The following is a 24,353-nucleotide window of genomic DNA, read 5'->3' as shown; positions in this document are numbered from 1 at the left end:
CTTAGCAAGGACGTCCCTTCCGGGACTATGCTTGCTAACCTATGACAGGGCTGAAAACAGGTTGCCGTAAAATGGAATATCCATCTGATGCCAAATGGCAGATCTCATTATAATCTATCAAAGATCAGCAGCTACCATGCTGTAGAGTTCTTGCAAGGGAGAAAGGCCACACTTCCGAGTGGAAAAACTGGAAAGTCACATCTCTGGTTCACTCTTTCTTTTAGCATGGAAATAGTACCATTTTTAGGTGGAAGAGACATCTTACACCTTAACCAGATAAGGTTGTCTGATGTTAATAGTACTCTTGAGATTTCTGGGTCCTTCTCACAGTTAAATGAAGGGAGAAGGACACTTTTCAACACCAGTTCTCACTACACACATGGAGATGCCTCCTTTTGCAACCAAGTCTGTTAAAGCAATACAGTGAGTAAAACACTTCAGTGAGAAAGCCACAGCAACTATCAGCATACTGCATTCAGGTTTTATAATACCTTTTTCTCCTTGTTCTGCGCCATTTGGCTCACTGCTTGGCAGTCTATTACTCTTCTGTTGACTCATATTATAATACTAATTTCTACTAATTTTGTTCAGCTTATAAAACAAATGTAGAGCCATATCTAGTAACAGTAACAAATCCTCAAAAAAAGTTTGTTAAATGTTAGTAACATCTTACTCTGCAAAATATCTACAGCTACATGGCCCTGTTATAACCAAATGAATTATGTATTTTCTAACAGCATAATGTGGACCTTCACATGGTCTTATCTACATGCTCTGTTTCTTTATCAGCAGATAATTCCAAAGTAGGATGAAAGAAGGTATTACTTTGATGTGCAAGTACTCATCAAACACATTGGTATTACTGATATTTGGCAGTTTTATTAGATTTTTCAGGATTTAAATTCAGGGTTTCTATATAAAAGCATTTGTGACTGAAAAACACACAGAAGTTTGTTGTTTTGCACAGATATATGCTAAGATCATTAATGACATGATTATCCAGTGGCCAACATACATACATGCATACATACACACTCTAGTAGATTTTCATGCATTACTACAAGAACAACTACCATGTTTAAAAACATCAGAACACTTTTGGTAAATATAAGCAGTTCACACTCGGAACATTTTACAATAAAGAGCAGAAATATTCATTCCCCTTGGTGCACAGCTACATGTTTCTAATTTTCTGTCTTTTTTGGTCCAAAGCTAGCTTTCTTCCAGCACTACTGTTATTTCATACTTACACAGCATTTTCTGTTTTTCAAAGCACAGCACAATCCCTCATTCTGAAAGCATTTCTAAGCAGTTTCCTGTGTCAGATATCCTGTCCTATTCTCTGAGTGCCATTTTCATAACTCCCCAAGGGCAGGTTGTGAATGTAACTAGGACAGAATGCATTTCCAGGAAATGGAAAATACTGACCTCTATTTCTCCACTGTACTGAGAAGATTGTGATATTAGCATACTACCCCCAAGGCATGCATAATGTGGCACAGAATTTGCCAGCAAGACATATCTGTCAGTTTATAATAACAAAATCTAGGCTTTGGTGCATGACAATTAGAAAAAAACATGGAAGTATGAGACATTCTGGTTTTTTTCCATCAGTTGAAATTATATATCTCTATTCATTAAGCTTAAATTATGTTAGAGCATAGTCTTTGTGCTTATGGTGTTGTAAAGGCACATGTACATTCATATATTTAACGCTACCATATACCAAACAGAGGGGAAGGGAAGAAAAGAAAAAAACCTATTTTTGTCTGAAATGGAATACTTCTGAAATCTATATAAATTCTGAAAACACTGCTTGATAGCGTAAGTTCCTGTTACAGCCTGTGTGAGAGTTTGCACCAGAAAGAGAACCCATCTAAAGTTACATACAAGTAGGCATTGCTTCCACATATGATTTTCTAAATTCTTCCTACCATTGCTCTAATAGTAAAAGCAAAATAATCAACCATAGGAAGGCTAATGTAGCCTGTTATCAGCAATTTTGAAAAGTTATGTCACTGATACACAGAGTTAGGTGATGGCTTTTAATTGTCTTTGCAGGTGATCACACACAGTGGTAGCAGTGCTAAAGAAATGATGGAGAAGTTAGGAAAACATCAACACAGAGTTAACAAGCAAAGCCTTTTAATCTTACACCACTTCTTGTTTCAAGTGTTTGATTCTGTAATTTGAATATGTTAACATTAAGTAATTAAATACATCAAACACTGATGTTACTCTATTTAAAGTGTTTTAAAAAAACTACAGCTAAAAGTTTAAAATCAAGTGGGAAAGAAAATTAATATCCCCTCCGGACAGTTTCAGGATTTCATCATGAATAACTGCTACAGCTTTCTTGAAATGCCACATTACACCTTGCTGTCTATCCATAGAAGTTAATTTAATTATCCTTGAATATTTTCAAGAATCAATATCACAACCTTCTTGCATCTCAAGGTGCTTCTTATTTACCAACTTCTATTTCATGTGGCTATTTTACTCGAAGTCAATTTTTTTAGCATTCACAGGTTATGGCAAGCTCTTATGCCATGTATCCATTTTTCTTCAGTAGACTTAGCTGTGATGACACCCATGTAGAAGTGAGTGTCATTAGTGATTTGCCAGCTAAAGACAGACAGTCCTTCCCCCTTCAGATGCTATTTCAAGATGGGATCTCAGCTATATAAAACATTTTTCTTACCTTTCCATGTTGTCCTGCTCTTTCATAGCAGATTACTGCATCTTCCCACATTTCCAGCTCCTCAAATATTTGTAAGGCAGAGCTGGTGCACCCCAGCTCAAAGAGTAAGTTTGCAAGCTGACGCTGGAAAAATAAAAAATTCCAGGTAATTGAAAGTAGGTAAGCAAATAATGTCTACATGTTAAAAATATGTAAGAGGCATCTCTGACACCAACAAGAAGCAGACAGATAATATGCAATTATTCTCCTGAAACTTCAGGTTGGAACCTCAAACAGTGTATATACCTCAAAAAACCCCCACCAACTAAATAACAGTTGTTGTGCTTTGAACAATTTAACAATATAATACAAAAATAGAAATGGGCATGGCAAGAACGAATCGACAGAGATGAATTTCCAGCCCTTAAATGAGGCCCATGCGGCTGGAGAACAGCTGCAGCAGGATGTTGGGAATACCGAGTGGGAAACAGAGGCCAAAGCAGGGAATTAAAGCCCCTTCTAGCAATGCTTTGTCACAGTAATCTGTACCTGTGGAGAAACAAGATAGAGAGAAAGGCTCTGATACAATTCTATTCAGTAGTTGTGAGAAATCGCTGTCCCAAACAGCAACTGCAAAAGGGTGTTAGTTTTCACCCAAATCAATATTGGATTTGAGTTTAGGTTCAACTCCCTAGTTGAGTTTTCCTCACAGTTCAGTCAGCCTCTTTGTTATTTCAAATTCAGCTATTATTTCAGTGTACTAATGAGAATAAAAGAGCAATATGTTCAAGTCAAAAACAAACACTGCATGTTTTCATGACTTTGAAAAGTTATCTTTGGTCTGTATTTTTTAAGAGAAGACTAAAATTGCGAATAGGTTTAAACCTTTGAAGAAAGGGTAACTTACCATGTGTGAGAGAGTTAGGTTTGCAAAAATAAACAGGAGCATTCTGTGTAAAGACAGCAACTTATGCTGTAAGACCCCATACAGTTAACCTCTGCAGTGGGCTTGGTGATCCTGAATGGACCCCCTGAAATTTTCTACCTATGTCATGAACCTATCTTTATTGGTTTGGGTTCAGTATCGGTTACAAATCCAAGGAGTTACTAGAGGGGAATAGACTAGTAGTAAAAAAAATATTAACATCTGGCTACAACTCTTTGATATAAATAAATATGCAACAAACTCTGAAAACCTCTTTGTTAGCTTGATGCTAATCACTTAGGAAAAAAACATTTGCCATTGTCTAAAACTAAATCTCATTAATGTTTAATTAAATTTGCTCAGTTATATTTGGTAAAATTTATATATGCAATGTGTCTTCACTACTATGACTAGAAGATTGCAGTCATCTTTCATTACAAATCCCTATTTAAGCATTTCTATCTTTGGCTTAGAAAACTGGCTTGGATTGAAAATGCCAGTCTGACAACTGGAAAGGAAAACCACACTTGATAGTTATACTGCCTGTTGAAAGGTTATGTAGAAAAAACTTGAGAATGCTCAAAGAAGATATGGTTGGTTAAAACAACATGCATTGAAACTAGAAATCAAAAAGGAGTAAAACACCATTAAAAGTAAACCAACATGAATACCTTTGGAGTATGCAATGTAAACAATTTTTTCAAGTTTTTTAAATACAGCATCATAAGACTTTAGTGTGTAGATTTCTGTTGTAGAAAATCAAGATGAACAGTGCAGTTATGGGTATAAAAAAAAAATCCTGTCAGTACTAGTAAAAGAGGGGACTGTCTCAAAAGAAAAGCTTTCTCAGCTCTTCAGTGTGCTGTTGATTCCCAACCCGGCTGATTTCACCATGATCAACTTCCCAAAGTGAACTTTAAAAGACAAGAAAGATGCAAGTAACAGTAGCATAAGCAAACCAGTAATAAAAAGTAAGACAGCGGGAAGTTTATTTTAATAGGACATATGTTTGAAGCTTGCAAACTTTAGTCTGCTTTTTACTGGAGGAAAAAGGAAAGTAAAGAAGAATTGCACTAATAAGCAATTACTCCTGTGCATGACAGAACAAGACATCTGAAAGCAAAGCACTGTAGAACTTGACTTCTCTCCAGAAAAACCTGGCATATGTCAGGTTATGTCTTTATTTCTACAGTGTTTCAACTCCAGGTCACATCACACTCACTTGACTATGGAGTGATGCAACATCAAAAATAACCACCACAGACTTTTAAGTAAAGATTGAAATGGAATTGTTTCACACCTGTATGGCCCAATGTGGAGGCACCTGACAACAGTAGAAAATCTTCATGCGTTCAGATACTGATGTATTTGCATTTTCAAACTGGTCTGCAAGCGCCTGTAAGTGCAAAGTATATCTGGATTTAGTATTTACTGGGACTCAATCAACCTAAACCCCCCATAAATTCAAAGCATTCAGACTTTAAGGCATTTTTGGCATAATGGAGAAATTATAATCAATACCAGGAATAAGAATCAAATTTACAATCCCAAGCGAACACTTGCAGAGTAAAACTGCACCAACTATTAAAGTGACTCTGCCTAATGCATTTCAGTCCTTAGCCAGTTTTCTCCTCTAAGACAGAATTGATGTGCTTTAGGCATGACATTTCTTATTAAAAAGAGAAAGACAAACATATTATAGTGGACCATGGTTTTGGAAACAGTTCTAATACAGAATAAATTATTGTGACGGCATACAATTCAATTCAGGCTATTTATTTTTTTCTTTTGGTGCAGCTTTGGATTGTTGAAATATTTTCTTCTGAAGCCCGTTGAAAGAGAATGGTAACTTTCACAGAGAAAGACTACACCATTTTTTTCTCTGAAAATCCACTACAAAGTTATTTAAATCAAAATTCAATAGCAAGAAAAATACAATATTAAAAGAGGCTATAGACAAAAAGGTCATTACAAGTTTTAAGATAAGGGATAAACTCTCTTCAAATGCCAGTCACCATTAAGTAGCGAATTTAAGGCCAGAGTATATATAAGGGAATACTAAATTACTTGTTTTCACATGATTCACCTATTGAAGTCTCACTTGTAACTCAGTCAAAGATTTACACAAGGCGCAATGCAGGTCAGAATTTTTTCAGCTTTCTGAAAATGAACTCAAAAGGAAAAAATGGATAGGATCACTTCTTTCTCTCTCTTTCTAAACCCATCTGTTGGTTACCCAATCTGTACTAATAATGCAACTGACAGCTGCATAAAATCAATTCTGTGATTCAAACTGCTAAGCATCTTGTAACTGCTATTGATGTTAATGGGATTTACTAAGTGGCTTCATTCTTTTAATAAGAAAAGAAATCACAACATGCAGCAATAATTTAGGCTCTAAGTTGATGCTTAACCTCTTAATTTTAAATACTAATATTTCATCTTATTCACATTCTTTTTCATAAAATTTTCTCCAGAGGCCTGTTCCTACAGATTATCCAGACATCTGTGCCAAGCAAATGGCTGAGGTGTATTTGTAGTAAGGAAAATGACAGACTAATAAAACTGCATTCCTTTACAATCCAAAAGAGTCAGATGAAAATAAAGCTTTTAAAGTAGTATTATTTAATTTTAGAATTTACTTGAACATAAACTATACAACAAATTCTATTTGCTGTTTTAGTTCTGCTGAAATGTTCTAATGCAATGCTGAAGCACATTTTTCTATACTCTGTTGTAATAAAAATTAAACCAAAAAATTGCCCAATTCCTTGGGTACTCATTTTACAATACCAGACAAAGTAGTAAAATACAGTTGAAAAACTTAAAAATAATAATTGCTCTAAGCCTTAGCAAAGCATGAAAATCCTAAATATGCCCTGCAAAATAATTCTTTTGAGAACAGGAGACGAAAGGCAAGAAATGTTTTAAGTGAATCAAAATAGTTTTTTTCTTTTTTTAGATTTTTGTCACCCCTTTTTAATTTCTATTGTTCCAAGAGAAAAACTGAAATACATAGGAAAATATTTTTTCAGAAGAACATATTTCATTTTAAAATGTGTGGCCATATCTTTTCTACACTTCACAAGCAGAAAAGCCTAATGTAAGTGACATGTTAGAGGAGCATATGATTGTTAACAAGTAGAATTCTCCCCCTTCCCAAAACCAATACTGTACTCGGTTCAGAGTTCTAACAAAAACTGAAAATGTAGGTAGAGCACATGAAAATTACATATTCCTTACGAAGAGTAAATGGCAATGAACTTAAAAATCCTAAAACCCCATGGTTAATGCATTCTTTAATACATTGGAAAAATAAACTCTGATAGTTCTGCCTACTACTGAAGTACAGAAAATAAGTTACTCCAACTTTGAATTCTATGTTTCTGAATAATGCCTGAAGAAAGAAAATTTGGGTTGTATAACAGCAAGAAAATGAGAATCCCAACACTATTGCACAGCTAATATCTAATAGATATTAGATCATAGAACAAGAAATCAATAAAATCAATAAGTGTGCACTGTCAAGTGAGCACTCTATCTCATGAATAACCTTCAACATAAATACGCTGTAATAAAAAAACCTATGTAAACACAGAATACTTGCAAGACAGTCAGATTCAAGATTTTGGGCCTTATTTTAACTTGAGGCTCAAATTCCTGCCTTGGAAGTTGTTAAATAGAAATAGAGCAGAAACCAATTAAAATTCATAATTCTAAATTATGTGAGTTCTTTCACAGCCCACATTTAAAAACGTTAACAGGTTACTCTCCCACCACATAACACATCCTTTTCCCAAGGCTAGAGCTGTCATAGCAGTGAGTTCTAGAGTCAAAAAACACAGTCCAGAGACACATTAATCCAGTCTGGAAACAACAAAACCAGATAATTTTGATGGAATTTCATATCATGAGCAAAGACGACACTATTGCCACATGAAAGCAGGAAAAGACAGCTCTAGAAACTACAATTCATTCTCCCCACCTCACACCCCAGTCTCTGCTCTGAGATTAAGTAGTACAATAAGTAGCCTGTTTGGGATGAGCACATTATGTTAATTTGAAATGATCACAGTAGAGCTTTTATTACTTATCAACCTCAGTCTAATCACTTTTCTAATCAATCTCAGCTGGTAATTATCCATGACTCGAGTACATAAAGCTTGTAAAGGACTTTTCCCACCCTGGACATCATTTTCCTATGTTCATTCCCATCGTATATTCTAGCTTTGCTTCTATGTTCAACATATGTGCAACATCACTAAAGTCCTCATGATAAAATATCAGCTTTGATCTTTGAGCCCGACCAAATTTCAGTCTCTTCATCCACTCCACATGTTTTACCATCCTTATCTTCAATGGCTGAGTTAGAGCTTTCTTTCTTTTTAGCCAGACCTTATCTCCGTGACTGATCTCTGGAAATACTATTGCACCCTTAGAGTTTCTGAGTTGTCATTTTTCCACAACATTATGCTGTTTGATTTCTCAGCCTACTTACAGTACAGCTTTTAAATTTGTTATTCATCCAACTCGTCTGAAATCCCTCCCTCAAAGATTTGCTCCTTTTGTTAAAATATAATCTTCAGATATCTTTTTGCATCTAAAGTAAATAAATGGAAAGCCTTCTTTTTATTCTTAACCTCTCTATTCCAGATTAAATAGTTTACTTGCTTTTAAAAATGCCTCGTACTATGTAATACTACCTATATGCAAACATTTTTTCCCATCCATTTCACCTGAAGGATGTCCTGATCCAAGCTTACTTAGGGGAAAAATCCCCCTGCAACCAAACTAAAAAGCCTTAAATTCCTGTCCTTTGAAAAGAGCAGGATATTCAATACTTGTCAAAAACTTACTGGATACAGCGTAACACCTTGTTTGTGCAGCAACTACTTAATTCCATCTGGATCTCCCACCTCAAAGCACTGAAGATACAACTATTCATATCCAAATTTAATATTGCTGGCCCAAATAAAACATCTCTATTTTATCCATGCAATTTCATCTCACTTCTTCCCAAGTTTTTATATCAGTATCACACAGTGCGATGGCACCACTTTTTCCTTTACCTATCTTTTCCAACAAGACCATTTCCAGTTTTAGCGTTCCAGTCACAATTGTTCCACCAGATTTCCTTCATCTGTGCAACAGCTTGCTTCACAGACAGTGTTAATCACCACAGTTTGTTTATTTTGCTTTCCTGTCTTGTCCCACTGCTAACCAGTCATCCAGCTGTTTTCCACCAACCACACCCTATTCAAAAAAGTTAGTCTTTACAATGTTAGTACTTGACTATTTGCTATGCATTTATCAGTACTGCTATCTCCACCCTTCTTATATTCCCTCATACCCTTTGATTTATTCTGGTACACTTGATATTCCTCTTTATTTATGATTTTATAGGCAGGAACATTAGATAAGTTTTTCCTAGACTTCTGCTTCTCAGTCTAGAAATCTTGTCAGACTGCCAGAATCAATCCCTAGTTGATACCTCTAGGACTCCAGTGGTGATGGTCCACCCATGAAGTCCTCTCTACGTGAATGCTCACCCCAGCCATAAACCACAATGTTTGTCCGTCACCTAATCCCGGCCACGACTGTGGCATTATCCTGTCCCTTCTCTAACACCTCTAAGCTTCTCACATGTTTTCATCATATTTGACATGGATTTAGCTTGATTGGATGAATGGGAAAGTGCCTTTTAGTCTTTTCTAACAGAGAAACTCCAGACACACTTTTCATTATGTTCTTGTAATTCTAGGGTTCTTTTTCTTCAATTTCTCCCAAACCTGAAGACTCCTGAAAATCCCATAAATTGCCCTGACCTCTCCATGCTCTGCTTAGATAATCACTTCCATTTTACTTGTGCTTCTTCCACTTCTGTACATTACTTCTGGATGATTTACAAGCAGCAAGTTGATGTCACAACTCTACTGCTCCTGTATTCTAGCTGTTCCCTTAGCTACCTATACACCTTTTAAAGTACCAAAGTATGGACACGAGCTGTGGGACTGCCTGGTGGATCATGGCTTTGTGTCAGGCACAGAAGTGCCTGATGGCACGATGACACATTTGGAATTGTTCAGCTGCTTGGAAGAAAGGTGTCTGGACACAAAGGGGGCAAGACACGGAAGTACATCTGCAAGGAAAACAATCCTGCTATCTCATCACTACTACGGTTTCTAAGAACTTAGCAGGTGTATAGCTGAAACTGAACTGAGCTCACCTATGTTATTTACATAGGAAATTTAATTTCCTTTACAAAGGAAAGCTTTGTAAAAATAACAGCACCTACATGTGTAACTCTGATTGTGGAATTACATAGTTCTTATTTATTCATAAGCTTACTTCAAAAGTTATGAATGAATAGGAAAATTCATCATCAAAAAGCTCCTTTGATTTCCTACCACGGAAGTCGGTCTCACAAACTTTTTCTACTGCTTAGATTTTATGAAACAAAAAGTGGTCATTTTTTTAAGCTTATGGAACACTAAGTTCTTGTGGACCCTGTAATATGTACAGACTTCCATAAAACTACCAGAGATTCACTGATAAATTAATTCCAACTTTCGCACAATTTAAGACTTAATTCTAAATGCTTTATAATATTTATTTTTGGAGGCAATGATGTTAAAATACTTGTTTAACAGAAAACCTACGTTATTCTTGAAGTTTCAAAACATTAATTTGCTTTATTGTTTTTCAACTTGTCCTCTACCAAATCACATTTTCTAACAATGAAGCCTGAAAAATGCTGCATAAGAAAGAACTACAGTCAAAGTTAATTTGGGATGTATTACAGCAGTAACTGTCGCAGCCTTGTTCCACAATAGTGTACACAATAAAACATAAATACAGAACATTACTAATAAAAGCTGCATTCTCCCTGAAGAACATACATATATTTGGTATCTAAAATTTAGAAACTGTATACATGTTAGAAAACAGGTGACAAATAGAGATAAGTAAATATGCAAAATAATTAGAATTTTTGAAATTTTCTTTCCTCTGAATTAGGTATTCCAAGCTTTTCTAGTACCATAACTATTTTAGTACCTTGTGGACATGGAATTAGATCTTGAGTTACACTCCTTTGATAATCTTACTTTAAAAAAGCATTAACCCCCTATTTCCATTTCAAACAACACTCTTATTTCAACAGCTCTTTGTCAACCCAAAAGCTCCTGTAACCAAGACCACCAAGACAAACTGAGACATATGCAGACTTCTAAAATCCAACGGTCAAACTACCAGTGAAGCAATGCCAGAAATGATGAAACTATTCCAAGTTTTCATATAACAATGCAGTAAAGTTTTGCTTAATAGGAGAGAATAATTTCTGGTCTAGTCCAAACTTCATGACAGAGACTATGACAAAATAGTGATTACTTTATTGATTGCCAATTTTATCACTAGAGAAATAGATATGAAACCACATCATTGGGTCATGTTACATTCAACCATTATTCAAAACAGCATTTTGACAGTTCAGACAGAACTTCATTGCTTGGAAACTAAAATGACTTAAAGGAAATAATGAGCTATCCTTTTCAAAGCTCACAAATTGTGTATTTCTGTTAAACAAACAATCTCTGAATAGTTAAGAACTAAGGCATCAAAACACAGCAAAAACCATTAAGCAAGGATGCATTTCAACATCCAGAAGAAACCTCCCACTCATTTATCTAATTTTCCAAGTGGAATTATGACATTAAATACTCGAAGAAAATTTATGACAGTGATCACTATTATAAATTGTGATTTGTAATTCATGGAAACTCAAAAAGACTGCTTCTTACACTGTGCAAAGATGCTAAACTGAAGACCACGACTTACTGGAGATTTCATATTATTCACATTCTCAGGAGTATAAAAATGTTCTGTGAGAAGTCTGCAGAAGTTCAGTGCTTAAAAGGACAAACATATTGCCTCTTTTTTACACCTCATTAAAATACAAGTCTTGGATTCATTAAAATCTTGTAGCCTTGAAGACTTGTGTTTTTGCTCACTCTGCAAATTCACCCTCTCAGTCATTCTTCCAGTCAAACTATTGCTTGTTAGGATTGACCTCAACGGGTGCATATATTTAAACCAACTAGATGACTGTGTATCACACCACTCCCTAGGAACTAATAATTGGTTTAAAATTTGTGAAAGCTAACTTTACCATGTTGTATAGCACTGACTGCCTACTTTGTATTGCAAATGAAAGGCTACAGGGTGTCTGGAACACAGAAACTGCCAAGATGTCAGGATGCTTCACAGAGAGAAACTACTAACAAGGTAATGCAACTTGAAACAAAATTAACTGAAATGTTCAAGTAGAAGACTTTAGGATGCATATTTACAAATTAAGTCTGTTTGCATTGAAGGAAGTGTTTTAACTACTTTGCTCAATGATTTGGTAAAATCATTCTTGATAGTATGCAATCACTACACTAAAAGAAAACACAGTGTTCACTGACCCAGGTTATTCCTGGGTCCACAAATTGAAAATGGTCCCAGTTTCTAGCAGCTTTACACGCAGAAGGAAAAACACTGATTTCCTTTAACTGAAACGAAAACAAAAATTTTCTAAGCATGTTCTCTTAAATTAGAGTAATCCCTTTTTAAACAGCAGACTAATTCCCCAACTAATACTTCACTTATTTCTCCCTCCCACCATAGACTAAATGGAGAAATCTCTTTGATCTGTAAAAACAAGAGGTCTTCTGGTACTGGATCCACCCCACAGTAATGTTCTATTAGCTTATTTTGATGGATTCTTTAATTAAGATGCTCCAGCTCTCAAAGGCGTAAGTACCAATAGTACTGAGTATGCATAAGGAACATGGGTTCTCCTTTGCTATCTCCTTTTTCCTTCTCCCCACTTAAACAGCTAAAGACACTCCTTGGCACCAACAATTCCTCATCAAATACTTAAAAGCTTAAAGTTTCTAGGCTGAGAGGACTGCCAATAGAAGCTTTTTCAGGACAGCTTTCTCTGTGACATCTGTACACAGGGTTGATTTCGTTGTCAGCACTTGATATCAACCTGAGAATAAGGCAGTATTCTCTCCAAGACAGACTATACCTAGAGAATTTCCTAACATGATTCAAGTTTGATGCATTTAAGGTTGTTATTCCTTTTAAAAGCATAAGCAAATAAACTTTTTTTGTTTTTAAACAAAGCTTGTGTCAATTTTGCGGCGAAGAAGGAACTTGCTTGTAGCCTTTAATAAAGATCTGACTGTTCTTGCACCAGAAACCTCTGTTTTGGTGAAATTCTTCCTCCCCACCCCCATCACGCATTACAATACATTGTTATAGAGAGTTAGTTACATCAAACACTTGTGTTTTGTAATATACAACAGATACATTCTTTGAGAGATGCAGTTGTTCCTCAGAAAAGCCAGGAAAGGAAGGGGATAGTCAAGCTAAACCCTTTAATTTAATAATTTCTCTATGCAGTATATAATTGTTAGTTTGGGTATAATAATAAACTTACATAACTATGACCCATTTGATCTAACCTGTATTCCAACTGGAACACCCTGCTCACAAAGAATAATCTATCAGAAATATCCTGTACTTTTCTATTTCTGGTAGACTTGAGTTTACCTACCATACAGAAGATATTTGCATTTTGCTTATAGTAAATTGTGCAATAATGTATTTATACACAAGTAATTAAAAAAAAAGTGTCTGTAAATAGCAAAAAAAAGCCTCACTCAAGCTTTAATATAAAACATAAGTAAACATACTAGAAATAAATATCAAAAAAAACCATTTATATATGCCCAAAAAATTCTAGAACTTAGGAATTAGATGGTCATTTCTGAAACAACAAATACTTAAAAAAAAGAATTTCAGAGGAAAAGTTCTTAAGGCCTTGTTACTAATTGCAAGTGTGCAAACATTTATAGCTTCCTCCTACCCAAGGTAGAGACTGGATGGTATTCTGCTACACAAATAGAAATAACTATTTCTATAGAATAACAAAAGGAAAAAACACAGCACAAAATAAAATGCAGTGTATTCATGTAACTGTTTTGGTGCATGTGCATTTGTTTTTGGTGAAGTCGCACCAAGAGTAATTCTTTCATGGTACTCAGATACCTGGAAAGAGGAAAAAAAACAATGTCTAGTCTTATCTAGATACCCATAACCTGAAATCATAGAAATTCTGCTGCTCTGACTGCCAGATGCTCTTTTTTCAGTAATAGAAACAGCCAATTTAGCATGGGGTTTTTTCCACCCACAAAGTGCTCTTTCACAGTTATCTGTTTTTCAAGTGTTTTCACTCATTTCAAAACTTCAAGAACATCTTTACTTATTTGGTGGATGGGACAGGAGTATTAAGGGAAAAGACAGACAAGAAGTTCAGCCTCTTTTGTCCTGAATCAAGCCAGAATGTCTCAGACAATATCTCAGGACACCCATTGTTTTCCCTTCTTACAAGAAAAAAAGAAAATTTTCCTAAGAATAGCTTCCCTATACAGTGAAACCTTGACCGATACCCAGTAGTTTCTGTTGAAAAATTACTTGGCAGGAAATAAACATTCTTCCAGTAGCTGAGCCTGACCCAGCAACCATACAGTGTATGATGGTAAGTACATTAGAAATATGACACATGGGCAAAGCGTTTAAACTTTAGCTATCCCAAAGAAAGCAGTCACATGTAAAGAAATCTGTTTTCAATATATGTATTTTCATGAAAGACATCCAATCCAGTTCTTCACATGTTCCTGGAAAGCTCTCTATACATCAGGGAAAAGCAAACAAACCCCCTATCACTCTCTGCTAGTGACTGATCTACTCACCAAAGAGGAAAAATAAACATCTTCAGTAACAACTGGTTTGAAATGAGTTCAATTTCCAGTGAAAATGAAAACACTCTAAATGCATTAAATGTTCCATGCCTGATTGTATGACATATTCAAATAGAAGAATCCACAAAATCACAGTTCTTTCCACAACTATATAACCTGTTTGGCACACAACCAATCAAAAAAACTAGACCAAACCAAAAATTTTCAGTCAGCTGGACAAAGCTTTATGGTCTGTCCTGGTTACTCACACCAAACTGGTTGATGGATAGAGACTGGACAACAAAGAATCTTCTGCTACTTCACAGAAGAGCAACTGGACTTACCATACAAAAAACCTTGCCCAACAAAGCCATGGACTGTAGAAACAAAGGGACAGCCAGTATAACATGTACATCCTTTAATCTGTTAACAGCCTTCAATTGCTTAACTGAGGACCATCAGCTGCAAGTTCTACTGGTACCACTCTTGCACTGGAGGCAATTTTCTTGCACATCTGCAGAAGGGATAGCACGTTGCTGCCAAAGGAACAGATGCACTTTGCTTTGAGCTACCCCTGTTTTACTTGAGATACTCTAACCTGAGCCAGAGGCAGAGTACTGAAGGACAAATTAACTCTTTCACCAGCAGCTCCCACCACCTACTTCCTGCTACCATATTTTTTCCAGGGGAGAGAAGAACATAAGCCCAGGAGTCTGCTAGGCTTCTGGCCATTCATTCAACCCTCAGCCCATACCCTTTCTGGAGAGCCAGAGGGAAGACCAGAGAAAATGGCAACGTGCAGCTTGGGAGCTCCTGAAATAGTTAAAGATCACACTATAATTTGGCATTTTTGACCTTTTAAGTGTCTGAACCTGCCACATTATTAATGACCTTGGCCTGCCTGCATTTCACACAGGGGAAAACAGAAAAAAAGCAGAAGTGTTTTGTGGTAGAATCATTTACTACGTGTTTCTATTTCTAGGATACTTCAATGTTTTCACAAACCTGTATCTGGAAAAATGGGCATGTATAGCACGGCAATGTGCATAACAGCTACAAACAATAGTATTTATGCCATTTAAAAATCTAGTTCTGGCATGGAAGGTCATACTGCTTACAAAAACATTTCCACATCTGTCAAAATGCCCAAGTCTCATCACAAAATCACAGTGCTATCATTTACAATACTCAGACAAGACAGCAATACTGTGAAGAAAATGGGTAACTGCAAAAGTAAATAGAAATATTGAAAAGAACCATTATCTTATCATACTCAGAGGGTGGCTGGACACCAGACTGGGCCCCCCAGGGAAGTGGTCTCAGCACCAAGCCTGGCAGAGTTCAAGAAGCACTTGGACAATGCTCTAGGGCACATGGTGCAACTCTTGGGGATGGTCCAGGAGTGGGACTTGATGATCCTTGTGGGTCCCTTCCAACTCAGCATAGTCTGTGATTCTGTGATTATAAAACTCTCCATATACCAGTCTTGAGTGATTATTTGAATCAATGGTCCTTGTATCAGTTTCAAAGTTCAGAAGCCAAATATATTCCTCAATTCATAACTAAAACTGTAAGAGGAACTAAATGAGTTGAATTAGGCCAGAAAAATCAGTTCTCTGGTTAGAAGCTACATCTAGCACACACTGCTGCAAAGTTTGTCTCTAATATAATAGTTTCCAATCAATTGATTCTTTACACACTAGATTCTCCAGATTTTCTATATCCAAACATTAAGAAACCACAGGAAACACCATATTAAAAAGGTTTTTTAACAACCCAACCCTCCTTGTAACTTACTGGAAAGTGAAGCCCTCAGCATGATGGAAATTCTTTCAGCAGAAACATCTATCAGAAAAAGCAGTCCTCACTCTCCACTACTCCATCACAGTTACAAACTAATTTAAATGCATCAACACTTTCGTTTCACATGAAACTAGTTCTTATTTTTGTAAATGATACAATCATTTAACCTAAACCAGAAAAATAACATTTCCCCTTATTAATTACACAATAGTCCATTCTTTTCTACTTTATCTTTTCCTCAAGTATTATTTTCCATCACTATTTCTGTAGTTATCTCACACAGATTTGTCACCAGTTTAATGACCTTTTTTACAAATCCCTTCATCCCACTTCCTGTGAATTCATATTCTCTAGGTCAAAAATTACAGATCTCTACATCTTATTCATCATCGTTTTGCTGCAGGAACTGATCTGCTGATATCTTACTCTTAATGGTGTACAAGAAAAAAATTTTCTAAAGAATTCTCCTTGATTATCCTGGGTGTTGACTGCATAACAAAAGTAAAATGTTTCTGATGTACTGTGCTGAAACTCTACCCTTGTTTGTCTCTACAAACACTTTCTTGCCCCTCAACACCTGAGAGTAATTCTTTTCAGTTTTTATCAGATTTCCCACTGAAAATCTCCTTTGGCAATAAATGCATTGGCTTCCCTTAAAATCACAGCTTGTATGCTGACCTGAGGAAGTAAAATACTTTTTCTGTATCCGGAGAAAAGAAAAGTCCTATGGACAGACTGTTCATTCCTTCTTTACTGAGTGAATATATATGGGCAGGACCAAGGACCACTAGTTATTGGGACTTACTAAGTTGGCTTTGACTCATTACCTAGTCCGAATTTTGCAAATATTAGAGAACCAGTATTTCTATATTCATTCACTTTTAATACTTTAAAAGCAGTCTCTAGTCTCATTTCCTGCAATGGGTAAAGCAGCACTAAAATCCCTTCTAATGAAAGGATTTTTCAGAACAATGCTGGATCATTTTCAAAATATTAAAATATACACAGACACAAACACTTCTATCAATAACATTTGTCTCATTGTTATTGTGTTATTTCCCAGTAATTGTTGTTGCACATCTTCACATTATTTCATTAAAGAAGAAGCCGCTATCTACTACATGCATGATTCTGAATTAAAGACTGAATTCATCCTCTGTTTTTCAGTACAGTTCACCATGGTCCTGGAACTTCTGGAACCACAATAACCAATGCACTTAGTGTTTTGGTGGGGTTTTGTTTGTTTCATTTATCTGGGTTCTGTTGTTGTTTGGTTGGTTTGGTTTTTTTTTTAATTTGCATCTTATCTTCCTTTAAAAGAAGGATGAATTTTCATCAGCAATGAGAATCAGACTGTCCTTCAATTATACATAGCTTTATTTCTATATTTCTTTTAGTCCAGAAGGATTCAATGTAAAGATGTTTAAGACAACTCTATCTTTAGCATAGAATTCCTGTCTGTTTTTTTAAGGTTTAAATGTTAAGAGTATGATGACTGGCATTTCTAATGTCCTAAATAAAGAAGTTAACTTGCCACTGTTTTAAGACTTTTTTTAGATGGAAATGGAAGTGTGATTAGCAAATAAAGCAAATGTACATTACAATCCAAATGAAACAAAATTACAGGCCTTGTAACGAAAAGACAACTATCAAAATGAGTTTTGCATTTACAATTTTCCCTTTTCTTATAGGTATCTTAGGTTCTGATTACACATTAAAATTAATATATCTTAGGGTTTTAGTCCTAATTTTATAGGGCAAACACAAAAAACATGCCTTTTTGTCCTATCAGCTCCCAGGAGTTTCTCAATTCTGAATGAATTAGGTCTTAAGCTATGAAAGAAAAAACACCTTTGCACCTGCCTGGGAGCTACTGAAGGCTGGTTTGCTCTTTCAACATACTCTCAATTCCAGATACTCCAGATTTTTACCAGATCATGCATACTATTGTCCTTTAACCTCAGCATCTAAACGTGTCCTGCTGGTATATTAGCTGAGATTACTGATTATAACTGTAGTTTGAAACATTTTGTAATGAAATATATAAATATTAATTGAATATATCAGGTTTTCTTACTCTAGTTCTAACAGTGCTATCACTTGAACTTTAAACTTTGCTGTTCTACAGGTAATGACTGCACCATCAATAGAGATATTGAATAAAGATACTAACATTTTTAAGCATTCAACATTTAACAATTCAGCTAGACTAGACTTCCTAGTCTATAAGAAAAAAAACATTTATCACTTCTTGTTAATCTTCTTTCCAAAGGTAAGCATTTAGAAAAATTACACTTGTTTAACTGTCTATCTCTAGCAGACCTTTTATCTAAGAGGTTTTTCAGTCTGATTCTTTGGTATACCAGTTAAAGCTGTATAATTTTTCCATTTTATATGGTGGAAGACTGGAAAACTACTGCCTATACCACATTTCCCAATCCTTTTTCTTTATGATATTCTGGTAATTCATTCTTCCCCACCCATTACTACCTTGTCTCCAGGCAAACAAATTAATTCTTCACTTTAAACTTATTCCCTAAATATCCCCTACATGTTTAAGCAAGATCAACACCCAAAGTTACTCACATCCCAGTTGCTTCAAATTTAAAAACTATTGAGGAAGAGATTAGCTCTTGAATCTAATGTACCTGTTTCACCTATACAATCACTTTGATGGCAGGAAAGAGAGAAGGCAAAAAACTTGTAAGGCTTCTATACAGAACTTCAGGCACTGGATGACCAATAAAACTTTTTTTTTGCCTAACTCAAGGTGAACTTTTAAGATGCAAGATGATGTCGGTGGTTTTAAGGAAGTATGCCGGGGCAGGAGTTGATTAGCATGCAGGAACTGTGCATATTGGTATTTTTTCTGAAGTGAGTCACACAGTAGATTCTTTATGTACATGTTTTGGTTCACTGTATCAGATCCTGCCAATGTGTGTTTCACTTTGAAAACAATACAAGCCAACTAAGAAACAGTATTCACTTTGGTTGTTCACAGTCATTTTACTAAAAAAACCCTTCAATTTCTTTATAATAGGGCTCTTGCAGTGGGTGGGGAAGAAAAGCACATAAGAGGAAATGAGTTGAACAATCCCAAATGAAACACAAAGCATTTTGATATCAAAATTAGCACAAAAGAGGTCAAGGTCATGGGCAGGAGATAACTGGATTCATGACCATCTGACGTAAGATTTCCTTTTTGTTTGAAACAGAAAGCCAAGCAGCATACCAGGCAATTCGAGCATCCTGATGCAACTGCCATTTGAAACGTTTTACTGTAGTCAAACACTATCAAACACTACCACCTAAAGAAGCATGGCAAAACACATGAGGTCTCCAGCAGCACAGCAGCATTACTGACTTTCAAAATGATGATTTCTGGACAAATATTGAACCCAAAGTTACTGAGTGCCAGTGCTCAGGATATGGGTTTCAATGTTAATGACTTAAGCCTCCACTTAGAGAGCACAAAATCTTCAGAAAAGTACTAGGTATATTTTATCTTCTTTATGCCATTTACACTTATTTTTTATGTATGTTACTTACATGAAATATAATTTTGTAGTTATTGCATTATCCTTATCAAGCAAGTATACCTTCTTGGATGTTTTTGTTTTCAAAGAAAAAGCTGTTTCACCTGTTGACTACATTAACTTTTACAATTTATCAAAAGATGTAAGCAGAACTTACCCTAAAGTCTGTAGAAGAAGCCAGATTTACAAGTTTACTTGATGAAGGGTGGATTTAAAACCAGACCACTCACTTTCTGTTGCAAAAGCAAGAATACTGATATCATCCAACATAATAGCACTACATTAAAAATTAGTCCAGATACAGGCTCGACTATTTGGCCCCTGGAGAAAAACATCCTCATTTTCAGACATGCATCTTGCCCCTTTTTTTGGTATTGCAGGTTATTTGCCGGCAGTGCAGCATCATAATCTTTCTTACTCTGCAGTCTCAAATGCCAAATACATCTGGCTGACTTCAGCTTTAAACTGTCTTTGTATCAGTCATGAACAGGAGAAGTAATTGTAGTCCCTCTCTCATGGAGATCTGCATTGCAGGTTCCCCCTTCCCTCCCTATCAGTTGACATGACATTGTTGTCACAGGTCAATATAGCTGTATCCATCTGCCCCGAAACCAGTAGACACGTGTTTCATGCAATCATAGGTGAGGGTCCCCAAGGAAGACAACCGCAGCTTGTATATATAACTTGTAGCAGCTACCTAGTGTTGTACTGCCACTGATGAACAGCAGGTATAAAACACTTCGCATAGGGTGCAAAACCCACAGAGGAACTGCATATGCTTCAAAATAGTACGCCTGTGGTTAAGTTCCAAGCTGTTGTGGTTACACTGCTTTTGTATTTCCCAAATCAGTTTGCTCTGGGGGAAGACACAACAGCAGTCAGCGCTGAAAAATAGATCCAAAGACCTCTTGCATCAGCTCTGCTTTCTGTTTTTCACTAAAGGGGAAAGTAAGGACAAGAATGGAGAAAGAAATAAGAAGAACAACTATCACCGTTAAATTCAAGTTGAATTACAATATGGAGAAGCAGACAACTGCCTTGAGATAAGGCAGAGTCTGGTTTGTAGTACCTGGCACATGTGCTGGACAGTCAGTCAGTCTGCCAGTACAGGGCAAAATATGATTTGCTAGCTCACCTTGAGATACCTGTCTCCAGATCTGTAATGATACTTATGACATAAAGCTGTAAAGATTCATCTATTCAAATTTAGCAACAGCTGTATGTCTTCATCTATTCAATTTAGCAATAGATAGGAATAGTGTCTCCTTCAGGCCATCCGCTCTATAGAACTAATTGTTTTAATTGTTTAGTTTGTTGAAGTGGAGCTTATAATGTTTATGCCTTCCAGAGCAAAGCTTAGGCAGAATGATGTGAATCCTGGTATTTGTCCTGGTATTCGTATTTTTTTTGCAACTTCCTGTCTTCACTTTGTCTATAAAAAAAGTGTAGTATTACTGCTCAATATGGCTTAAGGATTCTCCTATCACCACCTTTCAACATGTCGTCATACTGAGTGAAGACAGTCTGAAGGGAGAAAAGTCTTCAGAACTAAGACTCAATGGGAAACATTTGGGAAAAAATGGAGGCTTTGTATTTTTGGCTTCTTTCAGAAAGTGCATCGACACTAGAAGTGGAACAGCTCAGGTGTTGAACATAATCGTCAAATAAGCAAAAAGGTTTGTACCTCAAAAGTAGTTGAGAAAATATGAAGAAACTTTAGCACAGAAAGAATGGTTTCATTCTTTTCCCCATACTAGCTGACAGCACTGATCCAAACTGGCAAAACCAAGAATGCAGTAGAAAACTTCTAGCCAGAAATCATTACCTGGAAAATTAAACTACTCAATATTCTCTTTTTTGCCAGTGGTACAAAACCCCTTCAGTTACTCCCGAATAACTCTTGGACACTGGATCTCTGGCTCTCCTTCCTCCCTGTCCCTTCCAACTCATAATTGCATAGAGGAAGAAAAACAGAAGGAGTCAAGCACCACCACATTAATTATTTTGAAGTGTGCTAACGAGTTTGGTGCATCCCCAGACTCAGTTGTGTCATGTAACATCTTCTGTCAAATATATCATCTGCTTAAGCAAAATGAAGCATGTTCTGGAAATGTGTGCCTTGAGACTGAAACCGTAACTATCACCAAGAGGTCACTCTCTTTTGAGATTGCTTTCTGAAGTAATAAGGTTTATTTCTAGTGTTCTGGAGACCTTTGTGATCTTGTATAGAATTCAGAAAGGAATGGTTTTATAAGACACCTGGCTTTTCTCATCTTTTTAAACACTTTTTGGAACATGTGTTCTAATAATAAATACAATTCATATTTGTTAAGAACTACTGGGATATCAGTGCAGGATCTCCACAGGATAGAAGACGGCTGTCATCCACTTATTGCCCTCTTGAAGGAAGTGATTTATATCTCCCTCAGTTCTCCAGTATACCTCATATCCCAGTAACTTTCCACTAGAACTTTCAACTTCATGTGAAACAAATTTATTAACAATTTTTCTCCTCTTTCCTCCCCTCCCCCATTCCATCCACAACTAAAAGCAACTATTAAAATCTTATTTAATGTACTCCTAGAGTACAAGAGGGGGTTAAAGAACAGAAACAGGAACTCCTAGTACAGGGATCTAATGGTTTTGCTGAACAGACAGGTGCTGTCATTCCCTTGGTTATGCTACATGTCTCTCTCTATTGCTCCGACTGTGGTTTGAGAGGCCTGATCAGAAAGATGTATGACTTGAGAAGCAAAAGAACAGGGAAAAATCTGTTCACCTCAAACCTCTCTAGATGAGCCTTTTGGGAGGAAGACTGCTCCCCTCTCCTTTTTGAACTCTTAACTTAAATGTTGAATTTGTCCAATGTAGAACAACCACCAAGTACAGAAAAGCAGAGCAAGCTATTTGGCAAGGAAGTGACCGTTTAGTTTTGAAAATAAAAAGGATATATTTCTATGATAAATGACAAAACTTTCTTGCATAACCATTCAAAGACCATCAATGTGAAAATAAAAAACCAGCAAATTTGTGTTCAAGCTATAGAGCTTAAGACACAAGCTCTGTTGGACCTCTATCAGTCTTTCCTTTCTACAGATGTACATAACTTTTTTTCAGATTTGGAAGAACTTAAGACCAACTAGCATGTTTCTATAGTATGAACAATTTAAACAAAAAAAAATTATTTCCCTTTTTCATACACACAGAAAACCATTAGAGAGAAAATGACACTCTGAAGTATTATTTAAGTGCAAATTAAAGGGCAGTTGACAGAATTCCCAACCACATACATCTGTGTATGACTAAGGATATAAAACAAGATCTCATGTGACCTTTCAATCTTAGGCATAATGATTAGCCTATAATATTACTAGTCTGCTCCCAGCTCTCCTGAAGTCTTATTAAAACACCCTTTTCAAGACACATTTCTCTGCCCCAACAGGCAAATTCCTTTACTGCCAAGAAAAGCAAGCAAGAGGGAACCATATGAAATACTGCACATGTTGTACGACGTGCTAGGAAAGCCAAGCCATCAGCTTGCAGGCATGCTGTCACCAGGTGTAACGAGCAGCAGAAAACACAGTCAGAAAAGGGGCCCATAACAAGCTGATAACAGCTGCAAATGTAGAGGTAGCCAGTGTAACCACCCAGGTTAGGGTAGGATACACCCAGGATATCCCAGGTAGGATAAACCTGAGCAGGCTGCTGGAGTACCAGGCACATGGCAGCTTCACATCTTTCACCGCTGGCATAATACAGCAGTAAATGATGGTCGTGTTTCTACCCCACCATCCTTTGTGCAAAGGATGGCATTTGAATTCATTTTGCTTCATTCTTAAAAACATTTTCAAATCCGCCGAAATGGAAGAGTAAACTTATTTCATAGATCAAGAAACTACAGTGGGATGATACTCCCTGTGTTTTGAACTGGTGTGTTTGGTTGTGGGTGGTTTTTTTTATTCTTATGGGTTCTTTCTTAGATCACCCCTCACTTTTCTCTTTTTTCCATAGCTCCTAGACCACTCAAACTTCCTTTTTTTCTCTCCCATCCTGTTACTTGAGCTCTGACTGCACTTTCAGTAGTAATTTGTGGCTTAACAGCTTAGTCCAACCCATTTTCCACTATTAATAGTTTCTAAATTACTTTCTTACAATAAAAGGTAGGTGAAGATCCCCAAACTGATGGAGAAATAGCAGGTTTCTGGTTATGAGGAAAGCTATTTATCAAAAACCTACCCCCATTTGTTCCTGTTTTCTCCCTCCCACTTTTCTTTCCACCCTAGTACTTCTCACCCTTCTTGACCTTCACCCAAATGGAAGAAAAACAATCACACAACTTTAAAAAAATCATATTGTATCCAGAGACACATTTTAGTTGGCAGTACCTTGATCTGCACTTCTCTATATGTTACACTGGTCATGACTAAATATTCTAGTGGAATGTAAAATAACTGGTTTCGCTTTCAAACACTGTTTCCTTTTCTTAGAAAAATGGTTGAAAAAAGTACTGGCTTTAGAAATCTTTAACCTTAGTTTTGCAGATCCAAACATCATTTAAGCAAAAACTGGACAGAGACAACCTGCAGCATCCAGAAAAAAGTTAAGGAAAAAAGCATCTC

At 36.2% G+C, this 24,353-nt stretch overlaps 1 protein-coding gene across 1 annotated transcript in view; it reads right to left on the bottom strand.

Moving 5' to 3' along the window:
• TTC27 (tetratricopeptide repeat domain 27) overlaps positions 1 to 24,353 on the bottom strand; it is a 113,451-nt gene that overhangs the window by 26,802 nt on the left and 62,296 nt on the right. Inside the window, exons 11-12 of the mRNA XM_042024997.1 lie at positions 4,906 to 5,001; positions 2,702 to 2,824 (exon numbers count right to left, since the gene is read on the bottom strand). Coding sequence (XP_041880931.1) covers positions 2,702 to 2,824; positions 4,906 to 5,001 — 219 coding nt within the window. The remainder of the gene's footprint in view (positions 1 to 2,701; positions 2,825 to 4,905; positions 5,002 to 24,353) is intronic.

Source organism: Corvus kubaryi, unplaced genomic scaffold, assembly GCF_017639235.1.
Source record: "Corvus kubaryi isolate FWS band 111438036 unplaced genomic scaffold, C.kubaryi_AGA036_p1.0 37266, whole genome shotgun sequence".
NCBI classification, from domain to species: domain Eukaryota; kingdom Metazoa; phylum Chordata; class Aves; order Passeriformes; family Corvidae; genus Corvus; species Corvus kubaryi.
The sequence above is the reverse complement of the archived record's forward strand: the minus strand, read 5'-3'. Positions and strand labels throughout refer to the sequence as shown.